Source organism: Hoplias malabaricus, chromosome 1, assembly GCF_029633855.1.
Source record: "Hoplias malabaricus isolate fHopMal1 chromosome 1, fHopMal1.hap1, whole genome shotgun sequence".
NCBI lineage: Eukaryota > Metazoa > Chordata > Actinopteri > Characiformes > Erythrinidae > Hoplias > Hoplias malabaricus.
The window spans coordinates 26,078,531-26,094,096 of NC_089800.1; the positions used below are offsets into that span (position 1 = coordinate 26,078,531).

General features: G+C 38.7%; 1 protein-coding gene across 2 annotated transcripts in view; it reads left to right on the forward strand.

The window, feature by feature from the left end:
- pds5b (PDS5 cohesin associated factor B) overlaps positions 1-15,566 on the forward strand; it is a 28,623-nt gene that overhangs the window by 8,259 nt on the left and 4,798 nt on the right. The window contains exons 6-25 of one of the 2 annotated variants that reach the window (XM_066660695.1): positions 1,384-1,510; positions 1,597-1,677; positions 2,967-3,107; positions 3,673-3,788; positions 3,898-3,992; positions 4,452-4,597; positions 5,915-6,066; positions 8,721-8,834; positions 9,008-9,089; positions 9,184-9,232; positions 9,336-9,475; positions 9,806-9,921; positions 10,021-10,126; positions 10,470-10,630; positions 10,890-11,013; positions 11,274-11,432; positions 12,274-12,342; positions 12,965-13,101; positions 14,267-14,390; positions 15,227-15,437. In XM_066660695.1, coding sequence (XP_066516792.1) covers positions 1,384-1,510; positions 1,597-1,677; positions 2,967-3,107; positions 3,673-3,788; positions 3,898-3,992; positions 4,452-4,597; positions 5,915-6,066; positions 8,721-8,834; positions 9,008-9,089; positions 9,184-9,232; positions 9,336-9,475; positions 9,806-9,921; positions 10,021-10,126; positions 10,470-10,630; positions 10,890-11,013; positions 11,274-11,432; positions 12,274-12,342; positions 12,965-13,101; positions 14,267-14,390; positions 15,227-15,437 — 2,450 coding nt within the window. The remainder of the gene's footprint in view (positions 1-1,383; positions 1,511-1,596; positions 1,678-2,966; positions 3,108-3,672; positions 3,789-3,897; positions 3,993-4,451; positions 4,598-5,914; positions 6,067-8,720; positions 8,835-9,007; positions 9,090-9,183; positions 9,233-9,335; positions 9,476-9,805; positions 9,922-10,020; positions 10,127-10,469; positions 10,631-10,889; positions 11,014-11,273; positions 11,433-12,273; positions 12,343-12,964; positions 13,102-14,266; positions 14,391-15,226; positions 15,438-15,566) is intronic. The other variant, XM_066660705.1, reaches the window with a different exon arrangement.

A 15,566-nucleotide genomic window follows, 5' to 3' on the forward strand; every position in this document is an offset into this window, starting at 1 on the left:
TTTTAGACAACCTATTTTTAAATCTGATATTATTTTAAGGTCAAAAGTTAATATATTACTGTATTGATCAATTTATTACTTGCGTGATAAACATGCCATTGTACAACAAGCATAATTTTCTTTTCTTTGCATTTAACAAATCTCTGGCAGTGAACACAGACACTCTCTAGTGTACGGAGCCCCTGAAGGGACATGGTGAGAATTTCATTTTAGGGAAAGATCTTGTGAGCACCACTTAGTATGTTTTTCTGTGTCTAGAATGCCTGCTATTTCTGTGGTGCAGCAATGCTGTAGCTCAAATGGATATTGGTGAGTTTGTAGGGGTATACTTTCAGCTAGCTCTCAAATATAGAGACATAAAGGTTATTCCATGTTAGAAAATAAAGCTGTGGCATTCGGATGCCACAAGCCACTAAATATTTTAGTCGTTGAATATATGTTTCTACAATGCGACGTGACTTCAAACAGTTAAATCAAGCAAGCATCGTCCATGATGGAGGAGTTACAGCACATCCTCTCCTTCCCTGCCATGTTGCCAGACAGAGAAGAAAAGCGGTGCTCACGACATACTAAGCGGTGCTCATGACTTACTAAGCGGTGCTCACGACTTACTAAGAGGTGCTCACGAGATTTTTCCCTAAAAAGAAATTCTCACCATGTCCCTTCAGGGGCTACGTACTAGTGCACTAGGGGCAGTGAGGAAACAAACCATGAGCGGTCATGGGCAGCCATCCCAGCACCAGGGGAGCAGTTGAGTGCCTTTCTCGGCATCACCTCATCTCAGCCTTGTATTGAGTGGGGAGGACAGCACTGGTCTTTCACTCTCCTCGCCCAAACTGTCCTGTCGTTTGTGAGGATCTATCCAGCAATCTTCCTGACCCAAGCCGAGTTCTCTGAAAGTTAGGCCTCGGGTGCCCCATGCTGTATTATAAGCTTGTGAAATGCAGACAGTTAACAAATGTACATCCTTCTTGGGCTTGATGTTAAAGACAATGTCTGTTTTTGTAAGTAGGCCTGTAGAGGTAGCGCAGCAGGTAGTATCGCAGTCACACAGCTCCAGGGGCCTGGAAGTTGTGGGTTCTAGTCCCACTCCGGGTGACTGTCTGTGAGGAGTCTGGTGTGTTCTCCCTGTGTCCTCGTGGGTTTCCTCCGCCAGGTGCTCTGGTTTCTTCTCACGGACCAAAAACACAGGTTGGTAGGTGGATTGGCTACTCAAACGTCTCCATAGGTGTGAGTGAATGTGTGTCGCCCTGCAAAGGACTGGTGCCCCCTTCAGGGTGTGTTCTTACTCTGCGCCCAGTGATTCCGGTTAGGCTCTGGACCCACCGGGACCCAGAAGTGGATAAACAGTTATCATTCAATGAATGAATGTTCTTTCTCCAGCAATGGCCACAATCAGAAGGTGCACATGCATATGGTGGACCTGATGAGCTCAATCGTCTGTGAGGGTGACTCTGTCTCTCAAGAGCTTCTGGATACTGTACTAGTCAACCTGGTACCAGCGCACAAGGTAAATGTCACAAAAGTGCAATGATTTGAATAATTACAGCGTGAGTGTAAATTTACTGCTAATACTGACTCCATTTTTTTCGGCAGAATTTGAATAAGCAGGCATATGACTTGGCTAAAGCCTTGCTGAAGAGGACTGCGCAGGCCATAGAGCCTTACATAACCAATGTGAGTCAGTGATACAGCGATAGGCTTATATTGCCTGTTGTGTTATTTTTTATTATTATTATTATTATTATTATTTTAAAAAATAATAAGCTTCTGTGGTTTGACACTTGTCCTAGAGCGAGCATGCAATGATCTGAACGGTATTCACACATACAGTAGAAACTTGGGTTAGACACCATAGTGTTATGCAGTAATGTGAACTTCAGCTCGACCACATTCATTAATAGTACCCACAGGAACATGCGGCAGTGTACTGTGCCATTGCGTCTGTTCCCCACAGTCCTCATTAAAGGCACACCAACCTCCACAGTGACAGGACAGCAGACTGTGTGCCACTACAGGGTCATTAGTAACTGGAGAGCTCTTGTCCTGACTTTGATAGTACTGGATTGCCAATTTGCTCTGATCAGATACTGACCTCACAGGAAATATTTCAAATGTGGGCCTTTTACTTAATGTTTGACATGTTTGAACTAGGACACCGGAATAGTTAAGAAGAATTGGAAGCTTATACCCAGTTAACACTTATCCATAAATCATCACGCTTGACTGAAATTGTCAGGATGTTAAGTGTCTTTACATTTTGTCACTGTATGACATTCCTAACATCACATTTACAACAGTCTTACCAACTAGCCATCTTTTATAGCCTGTATTTTCCCTTTAATTTTGTCCATCTTAAGTTTGCTCTTGTTTAAACCCTAAAATCAATTTCTTTTATTAGAATTTACAAATTATTTCTTACAAAAAAAGCCTTAAAATTGTTTAAACATGGCTCCAAACTTTTGACTTCCCTTATGCATGGATCTATGAGAATACATTAGTACCTACCTCTATCCCCACCCACCCTTCCAATGCCCGATTCAGAAAGAGTTGTAGAACATAAACACCGGAATCACTTGGATTAACGTTATGGTGAAATCTAACAGCTATTTTGTAGGGCTGCAAATCTAATGAAATTATTAACATCCAGACATTTTTGTTTTTGTAGCCCACAGACAGAAGCTCAGAGTCTCCTAAAGGCTCAGCAGTCTTGCAGTATCTAATATACTGCTTTGTATCATTCAGCTCAGTTTTTAGAAATAAACAATGTGCTAAAACAAACACATTTTGCATTTGGTCACGCTTATAAAATCTTTATAAAAGAAAAGTGTAGGGTGTTTGTGTGTGATAGATATTCTACCTGAAACTAAGTGCAGCTGATCTAAGCTCAGTATATCAGGAGAGCAGCTTTGTATGTGTGACAGTGATGAATGGAGGCATGTGAAGTGTGGCTGTGTTTCTCTCAGTTCTTTAACCAGGTGCTGATGCTGGGGAAAACTTCAGTGAGTGACCTGTCGGAGCACGTCTTTGATTTAATCCTGGAGCTCTACAACATCGACAGTCATCTACTCCTGTCTGTGCTGCCTCAGCTAGAGTTCAAACTTAAGGTTAGCAGCTGTTCTGTGTTAAATGTGTTAGATGTTCAATTGCTTAATCGATAACAGTCTCTTTCAAGTTTTAATATATATGTATTCATATAAGCCAAAATATAAAATATAATAACAGTTGAATGCTGGTTGCCCTCTGGCAGCCTGTTTTATAATGTTAGTGATTTAATCAGCGTGGTCTGAGTATGCAAATTTCCATCTGTTGGCTACAGCCATAGGCCAAATTTTGTATTTGATCATTCGTTTACTCTGAATGTCGTAGTTTAAATTAGATGATATTTTTAGATATGAGATTTTTATGAGAGATGGTGTGCTACTGTCTGCAGTTTGTCTTCTTGCTCTTTGTGTAGACTTTCATTAAAGCTGCAGAAACAGCCTATTCTTTTGTCTTTGTTCAAAGTACAATAACAAGGAACACTGAACAGAATAAATGAGTTCATTCGTTACAAGTGAATTAATTGACCCTGAGTTTAGTTTCTGCAGCTGTATTTATGGAATAGCACTGAGCTGGGTGTGTTTGTGTGTGTGTGTGTGTGTGTGTGTGTGTGTGTGTGTCTGTCTGCAGAGTAACGATAACGATGAGCGCCTTCAAGTGGTGAAGCTCTTGGCTAAGATGTTTGGGGCTAAGGATTCTGAGCTAGCCTCCCAGAACAAACCTCTGTGGCAGTGCTACCTTGGGAGGTAGAGCTTGTTCATTTATTATGCTATTCTTATATTTAAATCACATGCTAATTAAACCTTTTTTTCTATGTGAAACCACGTTTAATGTTAAATGCCTGTGCTTCCTTAGGTTCAATGATATCCATGTTCCTATTCGACTAGAGTGTGTGAAATTTGCCAGTCACTGCCTGATGAACCATCCTGACTTGGCTAAGGACCTCACAGGTATGTACATGTATACAATATTATGGCTGCCACACATGATGTTAATCTTTGTGACCTGCACTTAGGAAGGTAGAATTTGTATAGACCTCAGACCTTATGCTATTTATGTGGGTGTATTAATGAGTCAAGATATTAATGTAATGCAGTAAATTAAAGAAAGTGAATATTGGTTTACTGTGGTAAACACACTACCTACACTGAAGGTTTTCCCCTTATTGCCACCACAGTTATGCAAATGTTTTCTTGTGCCTCAGTGCTTTTTATTGTGTTAATCGTTGTTCTCAAATTGGATTTAATGCTGCTTAAGAAAACTATCAAAAACATTTAGTAGTTTTACACAATTGTAGTAGTATATCGTTCTGAGATCCACTTCAAAAGCACCTTCATCTTCATGAAAATTGTATGATTTACTTCACAATATTTTAGTTGTAACTTTTTTTTTCTTTTTTTTTTCTGCAGAATATCTTAAAGTGAGGTCCCATGACCCAGAGGAAGCCATTCGCCATGATGTGATTGTGTCCATCGTTACTGCCTCTAAAAAAGACCTGTCACTTGTCAACGATCAGTTGCTGAACTTTGTGAGAGAGAGGACACTTGACAAACGGGTGAGGCCAAGTTTTTTTGTACTATTATTAATTTATTATCACCTACTGATTTTGTGGCATTAGTGGCACAAAAACGACAAGATGCTCCAGCCATGTGACATCAGAACAGTTGGCTAGTTGTGCTTGAGCACATTAGCTCTGTGGTTTCTCTCCAGGCCCACTCCATTTCGCCTCCTAATCTAATCTACAGGCTCCTTTAGCAGTCAAGCAGAGAAGGTCCAATGAAATAAATAGATCCATTACTCACATATAGCTGTTCTTCAGGCTGTTCAAACTATATTTAGGAAGAAACCTAATTGATCCTCCTTCTGTACACCTGTACGAAAGCTGTTGCCTTCGTTTTGTACGTAAGTGTATGGACTCGATAAGATGATTTAATTTAAGCACTTTTTAATACACCTGCTTGTTTGTCTCCAACAATAATATGAGACAATCAAGTTCCATTTACTGTTTCTTCCTTTGATCCAAGGTAGTTGTCTCTTTGTTGCAATCATAGTTGTCTCTTTGTTGCAGTCTGTTTTCTGTTGTTGAACAACGCAGATTATTGGCTACTTTCACATTGCATGGGTGGGCAGTTTGCAAAATAGAACATCTGTGCTTCCATACACCTGCACAATACTAAATATTAATCAAAATGTATTATATTTTACAGTTTCTTATGTAAAGATTGTTAGGTTTGATTGCTACAGAAAAAATATCTGTAGTGGCAGTTTAAAAAAATCACAGTTTGAATTACTACAGAAACTCATTTGTAACTCGCGTTGTTTAGTTTTGTAGCATTTTAGTTTACATTCATGCAGTTTGTTGTTTCCTGAATTTGGGTGATATTTCTACCTGAAGTAATTTGAAATAGCAAAAATAAGTTAATATTACCCACCTATGGAACAGGATTTGAGCACTATCCTCATTTCGCCTCGTGCTTTTGAATGTTTGGAGACAGGTGTGTTTTCATGAGCAAAGGTGTGGTGTCATGAGCAGAGGGAGAGACACCGGGGCTTCGTAAACACATTAGACCAGTTTCTTTTTTTTTTTTTTTTTTTTTTTGAGGCGGGGGTCTGAATTTTATAAAAAGGGTTGTTTGATTACAATCTTAAATGGCACATTTTTCAGGACTGTATTTGCTCTCCTTGTAATGAATGACAATGCATTTGTATGTTATTAAATGTGGTAATATTAATCAACAAAATAAATGTCGTAATTTTTTTTTCCGTAATAGATTGGTTTTGCTTTGAAAGTCATTCACAAAAAGATTTTTTTGCAACACTACATGGTTCTCCCACAATAAATGTTTTTATTACTGAACGTTTTCTGTTGCAGTGGAGGGTGCGGAAGGAAGCCATGATGGGCCTTGCACAGATCTACAAGAAGTACGCCCTGCAGGCAGAAGCAGGCAAAGAAGCTTCCAAACAGATTTCCTGGATTAAAGATAAATTGCTGCACATCTACTATCAGAACAGCATAGACGACCGGTGAGTAAACCTGTGCAAGATGATGACTCTTTCCCTTTTAGCGTTCAGCACCCTCAACCTCATCTATGTTCATAAGCTTTGAGTAATGTCCAAACGTATGAGATTGCAGACACAAGCGGTCAAAATGAGTTTTCTCTGGTGGATTGCCCTGAATATTCTCTGGGATTGGATAAGGGGCTCTCCAGGGCTGTCCTGGGAAAACCCAGCAAAATGCAAGTGTTGTCATAGCCATGCAGCTATTAAACATTTTGTTTACACAGTGGCACAGGTTCGTCTGTTTTTCTCTCTCAGCTCCTCTTGGATTTCTCTGTGTGTTTCTCAGTGTTGCCTTAACTCACTATCACATCAGATATAAAAATAGGTTTTAAGGTTTATTAATGTATTATTGTAGTTTAAAACACACTCTTTTGGCGTTTTATGATACCAGTTATTTTTATGTGCAATTGGTAGCATCCTTAAATGTGGAATTTTCTGTTATGTTTAGCAATAGCTAGTAATGAAGAACCTGGCTTTTGCTCAGATGTTTTGTACTTTGACTCTCAAAAATCCTTCTCAGGTTCCCAAAGGTATAAAACTACAGTAATCCCTCGCTATTTCGCGGTTCATCTTTCGCAGATTCTCTACTTCACAGGTTTTTTCAAGGGGGTTTATGGCCGCTACATCGTGGGTATTGAGGGAAAATCTAGGAAAACCGTGAAAGATGAATAGCCAAAATATTTCATTAATATTTACATGTATTAGACTAGGCCTGTAGGTGACAAAATATATCATTTACATTTACGTTCCAGCTGAAAAACATTATAGAACGACTGTTAAATGCAAATGGTGGGGTGTTAACGGTACAGGGAGGGTTTTAAAAGTCCAAATACTTGTTAAATACATAAAATAAATATCTTTCCTCTACTTCGCGGAAATTTGTTTTTCACAGGTGGTCTTGGAACGCATCCCCCGCAAAAAATGAGGGATCACTGTACATAGTAATTGTCATTGAAATATCCTACTAGACATGTTTACTTCTGGGTAAATGAGGAACTATGTAACTGCACTAATGACGACGTATATTGCACTGTAGCCAGTCAATTTTATGTGCAAATTTAAATTAATTTTAAAAACAAAATCAAAATGCAAAATATAACAAGCCTATGTATGAAAAAAGAACACTGTGTCAATGGAAAAAAATAGCTTTGAGATTTATTTTGATAGTCCTGTGTGATGGACGACATTTATAAAAATGGAATGTAGTCTGTATGATGTGTATGATAACATGTACACTTGATTAAAGCTAGGGATAAATAACGTGGAAATATACTTTAAAAATGTATGATATTATGGACTTTTTCATGATGCATGATGTTGGTCACAATATGTCGTTCTTTGAGGATTGATGATTTGATCAACTTTAGTGTCATATTTTACACAATTATATGTTTAAAAATGATACATATGTTCTATATATCGACGCTGTCCATAGAAAAACATGGATCTCCATTTTTGTTGATTTTTGTTTTACTACATCATTTGAACATAGCAGCTCATGATGAATGGACCAATAGAAATGCTCCAAAATGACTTGTAGTAATCTTTTTTTACACTGATTTCCAGATTTTTGAAAGATGAGATGGTATTCCTTGTGCTTTAAAGTTACTATTTTGGATATATTTCGGACAGTGAGAGTACTCTCTCTTTGTAGAAAAATATATAAAACATTCACAATATTCCCTGTGAACTTTTTTCCGTAATTATATTGCCAAACCAGTATATTTGGGTTTATATTAAGATATATATTTGCTGTAGAAATATTTTGTTGGAATATACAGGGGCGGTATTTATGAATGTTTAATAAACACTGGAGTATAATACATAGGTTCCAGGTTTTTATGTAGATTATTATATAGATTGTTTTAAACATTTTTCCCCAGAGACTCTGATTGCTCTGGGGGAATTAGTTCTGCTTTAACTATACTTTAACTTTCTCTTTATGGAGCTGCACTGTGCAGTGTCTGAGTGGAAGGGAATATAGATGAAGTGAGAGCACAGTGAGCAATCATAAAGGAGAGAGAATACAGTGATAGCATCAGGAATCTGCGCACTGATGTTGATTCGCTTCAGAATCTAGACTCACTGCAGAGAGGAAGAGGCATCAGAAATAACCAGGGAGAAAAGATGCTGCTATTTCCATCATTTATGCTTCTTAGCCATCAAGTAAATGTAATGATACGTAATTAATATTAATGCTATGTTAATGTCCGTTTGTTCTGTAGCTGCTTTATAATTCTGTTAATAATAATATAATTATTTTAGATTATTAGGTTTTTCTCTGCATGTCATGGTTCAATTCCTGGTAATCGGTCCTTGCGCTTTGAGAATTGGTGATGTGCTTTATAGTGTGGTTCAAGAAATGAAAAAAATTGGCAACAAAAGGATTTTTAATTTCTTACCCTATAATGGTAAACTAATGCATAATAGTTTAGAATTCCTGTTCAAATAAACAAAGGTTGCAGTTGTATACAAATGCAGAAAATTAGTTTTATGCTGTTTTTATGGTTACTTCATATGTAATCTTATTCATCTCTCATGCTGTATGATGTCAGTGAACAATTTGAACACTTTTTTTTTTTTTTTTTTTTTTTTTTTTTTTTTTTCTTTTCTGGCAGGTTGCTTGTGGAACGAATTTTTGCACAGTACATGGTGCCTCACAACCTAGAGACCACAGAACGAATGAAGTGTCTGTATTACCTGTATGCAACGTTGGATTCTAATGCAGTAAAGTAAGCCCATTTCGATCATTTACCTAGTTACAGTCTCCCTCCACTGCATTTGAGCCTTTTACCGACTGTGTTAATAAATTAATAGCCTACAAGAATTCTAAATGTTATACCCTGGTGTAAAGTTTAAAGCAGATTTAAAATGCTGATGTTGAGTGAACACATTGTTGCCTCAGAGCCCTAAATGAGATGTGGAAGTGCCAGAACATGCTGAGACACCATGTCAAAGATCTTTTGGATCTTGTGAAACAGCCCAAAGTAGGTTATGTGCAATTTTCATAAATCTGAGATTCTGTCATATTTAGTCAATCAATATTATGACACCTCTCTTAACTTAACCTTCTGCTTTCAGTCGGACTCCTACAACAAAGCAGTCTTCTCAAAGGTCATGGTCATCACAAGTAAGTCTTGCATGGTATGAATAAGCTGAAATACAGGTCTCCCGTTGTAATACGATACGAATTGCATAACTCAAATAATTTGTATATCTTTCGGCTTTTGCAGGGAATTTACCAGACCCAGGTAAGGCACAAGACTTTGTGAAGAAGCTGGCACAAGTTCTCGAGGAGGACGAGAAGATCAGGAAGCAGCTAGAAACGCTGGTCAGCCCCACCTGCTCCTGCAAGCAGGCTGAGGTCTGCGTGGTGAGACATTTTATGCTTATTCACTTGGTTTAAGCTTGTTGTCTTACCTTTTGCCTGGGTTTGCGTGCTTTGATACACGGAAGTAACTGGTTGTGCTTTCAGAAGGTTGGATTTTAGTGGAAATGGTGTAGCTTAACAGAGTTCTGAATTTTAAAAATGTCTATCAGACATTTGGGCACAGTTGGGAGCCTCATATTTGCTTTGTTGGACATGCTGTAGGATATTGCTTTTTGGAAGATAAATGACTTGTTTTATTAATTTTTAGAATTGGTCAATATTTTATGAAGACTTCAATGTATCCCTGTTTTGGGGCTGTGATGTTTTCTACAGAAAGATATCACGAAAAAACTGGGTAGCCCCAAGCAGCCCAGCAACCCTTTCCTGGAGATGGTGAAATTCTTATTAGAGAGGATTGCTCCGGTCCATATTGACACAGAGTCCATCAGGTACAGTCCGCTGACTCGTCTTCATCTCTCAGATCTTGGGTAGTTTCTTATCCATCAACTGACTATCCATCTCTTTCCACTCTCTCCTTTGCTTTATAGTGCACTTATCAAACAGGTGAATAAGTCAATAGAAGGGACAGCTGATGATGATGATGAAGGTGTACCCACTGAGCAAGCGATTAGAGCTGGCTTGGAGCTTCTAAAGGTAATGATAATATAGTCATTTTAGCACTGATTTGTGATGGTGTTGGCAGGGATTCTCTGAGTCAAGGGGAAAACTCATTAATATTGCCCAAGCACGTGTAATTTTCATTTGTTTCCAGCTTCCATTTTTAACCACAAGAAAGTAATTATGTGGCTGTCAGTTGTACTAGGTGATCCATCCTTAAATTAATTTTACTGCGTACGTCATTTAGGACGCACAACGCCACTGTGTCTTCAGATAAACACATGCTGAATATTCATTCAAATCCTTGACTGCACAAAACATACACATGATGTATTTATTTTAATAAATGTTCTAAAGTATATACTGTGCATGCCTCCAGGTTCTGTCCTTCACGCACCCAGTGTCCTTCCACTCTGCTGAGACGTTTGAGTCACTACTTGGCTGTTTGAAGATGGACGACGAGAAGGTGGCTGAGGCAGCGCTGCAGATTTTCAAGAACACTGGCAGTAAACTAGAAGAGAGCTTCCCACACATTAAATCGTAAGTGAAATGCCAGACTCCCACTAGCTGTGTGCTGCCTGCAAAACGATATTGCCTTTCCAATGGTTAAGGAATAGATTGGAATGATTTTTATTGTTCATACTATAATCACGTCTTTTTGTAATTGAATGCTATTTAAACACTTAAGGATATGTTTTCCTTTTAATCTTAGTTGCTGTAGAGTTATATATTAGTAGGAGTTATTTTAATAGGTCCATGCAGGCCACTTTAGCTTATTTTAGCTGCTTTTTCCTCTTAGGATTCTTTTGCCAGTGCTCCAGCAGAAGGCCAAAAAGGGCCCTCCTCGCCAAGCAAAGTATGCCATCCGCTGTATTCATGCTATGTTCTCCAACAGAGACACACACTTTGCACAGATATTTGAGGTAAGGTGCCCCTCAACAGCATTACTTATGTGATCTAGCCTACCCAGTTCATTTATGAATGTGGCTATTCCACAGTCTATGCATTTTGTGACCTCTTCAAAATGGCCCCCTTGAAGGCCTTGTTTAGGGGCCTGCAGTCATACATTTTTGAAGTTTTACACATGACCTGAGATCAGATTCTGTATATTGTCCTAGAGTTGTGATAGAAAATAAAAAAATTATTTTATTTTTACACCCTGACTAAGTCTTTTTGGTTGTAGCCCCTCCATAAGAGTCTGGACACAGAAAACATGGAGCAGCTCATAACTCCTCTCACCACATTGGGCCACCTGGCCATGCTGGCTCCGGAGCAGTTTGCTGGACCTCTCAAATCCCTTGTGGCAAACTTCATTGTCAAAGACCTGCTAATGAATGACAGGGTGAGTAGAGCAAAGCAAAACACAGCAGTCTAATGTTGATAAAACTTTGATGCTGTAAGAATTGAATTATGTTCATGTATGTTTTCGAGACGTTATCCTACTTTGGAATGTCTTTGGGCTTTTTTTTAAATTTTTTTAATTGTGGGTCAGTGGGAGATTTTGTACAAAAACATTTGACTATTTTGGTAACTCAACATATCGTAACCCTGCTGATACATATTGCTATTGTAAATGTGATTGAAGTTGAACTTGAATTCATCCGACACCGTGCACGACCAATGGTCTTTTTTAAACCTTGTTCCTTGAATTAGTAAGAAATAACATTTTCTGACTATCAATAAACACAAGTTAGGAACTCAAATTCCACTGTATTTATTTGTTTGACACTTTCATATAGCTGGTGCTTAGCCTTTAAGCAAGGTGCTGTCTTTTCAGCAGTCTTCTTGCTGACACTGATAAACGGATGGGGTGTAAAAATCAGGATGTAAATACATATGTTTCTGTCTGACACTAATTAATAATGCACCTTGTGAATTTTAACTTCTAACCATTTATGCCTTTGGATGACAAAATACCTTAGTAAGGTATGCGCAGATATTCTGCAAGTTGCTTCTTAAGCTCCTTAACTACAGTATGTTGTATTGGATGCTTGGCTGCTTGCCAGACAGCTGTGCTTGTGAGATATAAGATTATCCCTGCGTCCCTATAACAGGCCACTAAAGAACAAAAAAACACACTTAGCCCTGCATCTAGCACAACAGATGAAGCTCCAGAATGCCATCTGATACTTATCAGGCGTTGTTTTTTTTAATGTTTTTTTCCCCCTTTGTCTCTCTCAAAGATTCCTGGCAAGAAAACCACTAAGCTCTGGGTTCCAGATGACGAAGTTTCCCCTGAAACACTGGCTAAGGTTGGGGCACACTATCACTTCATGACGTGCTTCTGGATGCAAGCACTGTCTTATGCATTATCTGTTGAACTTTACTGTTGTTTTCATTTCATTGCATGTTTGGATTGTGCTCATTTTCCATGTCAAAATGTGAGAGGTACTTATTACCTTGGGTGTATTATTCTTGTCTAGCGGTAAGTTGTACTTCTGCCAGAGCACTGCTGAGTGACATTGATCAATTTTTTTTTTTTTTTTTTTTTTTTTTTTTTTTTTTTTTTTTTTTTGCTCTAACTGTAAACTAATATCTTATATAAGGTATATTCCTATAAACACAACAGAATATATGGTGACTGTTTTCAAAATGTTTAATACAAACGAGTATATTTTACCGTGCACTCATGTATTTTAAGGGTTTAAACCACATTTGGGCAAGAGGCATTTCAATATGTCCGTTGGAAAATAGCAAAAACATTATTTTTTAGACAAAACCAATGTGTTGGCACTTTTTTTTTTTTAATGTAAAAAATCTTAACTAGGTGTTTTTCTCAAGTAGCTCGGAACAGCAAGAAAAGTGCTGTCTCAAATCCCTTAACAGGGTGCGCACATAAACATGCATACAAATTCTCCTTGTTTTCTGTTGTAGATCCAGGGGATTAAGCTTATGGTGCGATGGCTGCTCGGGGTGAAGAATAATCAGAGCAAGTCTGGTAACTCCACGCTAAGGATGCTCACTGCCATACTGAGCAGTGATGGTGACCTGACTGAACAGGGCAAGATGGGGTGAGTGTCCAGAAATCTTGGCTCAGATGTAATGAATGGCCTACTTTGACTAATAGCTTGCTACTGGTCTAGTGCTTTATATGATGGAGATACAGTACAGTTCAGTCCATTTGAAAAAAGGTAACACATTTATTTGGGAGTATTTGTATTTGTTACTTAGAGAAACTAAACAGAAATGAGTATTAACACATTGAGCTCTATATGTCTTCCTGCATTTTTGTAGAACCATTTCTAGGCTTCAAGGGGCGGCACGGTGGCGCAGCAGGTAGTGTCGCAGTCACACAGCTCCAGGGGCCTGGAGGTTGTGGGTTCGATTCCCGCTCCGGGTGACTGTCTGTGAGGAGTTGGTGTGTTCTCCCCGCGTGGGTTTCCTCCGGGTGCTTCGGTTTCCTCCCACAGTCCAAAAACACACGTTGCAGGTGGATTGGCGACTCGAAAGTGTCCGTAGGTGTGAGTGTGTGAGTGAATGTGTGTGTGTCTGTGTTGCCCTGTGAAGGACTGGCGTACCCTCCAGGGTGTATTCCCGCCTTGTGCCCAATGATTCCAGGTAGGCTCTGGACCCACTGCGACCCTAAATTGGATAAGCGGTTACAGATAATGGATGGATGGATTTCTAGGCTTCAACTTGAGGTTGTTTAAATTACAACCTAATAGTTTTTAGCTTTGCACGATATATCGGTGGCTGATGTATTATTTGCCCATATGTGGATTTTTTTTATTTACTGTTGTTACTGATATTGCAACCAATAGCTTGTGCATTTTTTGTGCTTGTGCATATGCACTGATGCCTGTAAATACACAACTATGTCTGCCGTGAGGATATTTTTCACAGTTTCTGCAGAGAACCGTTTCTGGGATTACATTTCTCCATGGTGAAAACTAATTTAAAATATAGGCAACACTCAGTACATGCACACACAGATAGCGGTGTAAACACACACACACACAGCAGGTTAAAAGACAGAAAGATACTCTCAACCACCACAGTGCAGTGGATAAATACATGCAGTTATTAGAATGTAAATACAAGAAGTAACTTACTAAATGGTGACTAGTGTTTGTTCTAATATTTAATTACGTTTTGCATAAAATGGGACAAAACTATGTATATTTGATCATTTGTTTTCTGAGATTTTATCCTGATGTATATTCCTCTTGTGTTTAGGAAGCCGGATATGTCACGGCTCCGCCTTGCGGCAGGCTGTGCAGTACTGCGTTTGGCTCAGGAGCCCTGCTACCATGAGATCATCACCCTGGAGCAGTATCAGCTCTGTGCACTGGTCATAAATGTAAGACTTCTGGCCTGTACTCTTAATTCCCTCTGCTTCATTACAAGACTGATCTTAGCTCATCTTTATTGGCTGGCCGCTTCTGTTTTAATGACATTAAATGAAGCATGATGACCTCAATGTTAAAGATTTACAGCAGTATACTTTCAATCCTACTGCTACTACGAGTATATGGTGACGCTTGGGTGCACTCCAGGGTATTTGCTTGCCAGCACTTTCAATTTAAAAGATTATCGGAAGAAAGGGTTGTGCTCTCATATTGTAAATAGAAGGGTGAAGTGAAAAAATACATATGTTTAGTTTCAGTGATAAAGGATTGATTTTATATTAATTGAATGGTAAGATTTTAAATTAAAAAGCAGAATTTAAAGGAATACTACATACATTTTAACTGTTTAACTGTCCCTAACCTGTAAAAGGTAGAATAGAGCCTCTGTCATTACTATACTGGGCTCATAGTGCAGAAACTGCACTATGTAACTTCTGGAGGAGGGTAGGAAACCAACCTTTTCCCTCCCTATTAAATTATTGTGGTGATGTAAAAATGAATTACAAGTGTTCTTTAGGTATGATTTGCATTTAAAGGTAATACATTTTAATATATTGCCATGTTATATAACTATATAGTGTACAACAAACCTTAATGTTAAATCCTATTGTGACTTAAATATTCTAGTCATCATAGGGAGACGTCATAAAACATGCTAGTCCACTTGCAAAGATTAGTGTTTTAATTATGTTAAATCTAATCACAGAAATATTACTCTATTCGATCTTTATTAATTCATTCACCTGTTTGTTCGTTATGCCATTATGGTGCCTCCCTCTTTCCTAAGGATGAGTGTTACCAAGTACGACAGGCCTTCGCTCAGAAGCTGCATAAAGGCTTGTGTCGGTTGCGGCTGCCACTGGAGTACCTGGCAGTGTTCGCTCTGTGTGCCAAAGACCCGGTGAAGGAGCGCAGGGCTCACGCTCGCCAATGCTTGGTTAAGAACATCAACCTACGCAGGGAGTACCTCAAGCAGCATGCCGCAGTCAGCGGTGAGGGCATGTACACCCCTTTTTTTCCATTTCCATTTACCAAGTTGCTCAGTATTTCACAGTCCTGGTCGAGGCATAGCTCATGTTAAATTATCTAAATTTATTAATTTAAACACCTTCTGTACAGTCTGTCTT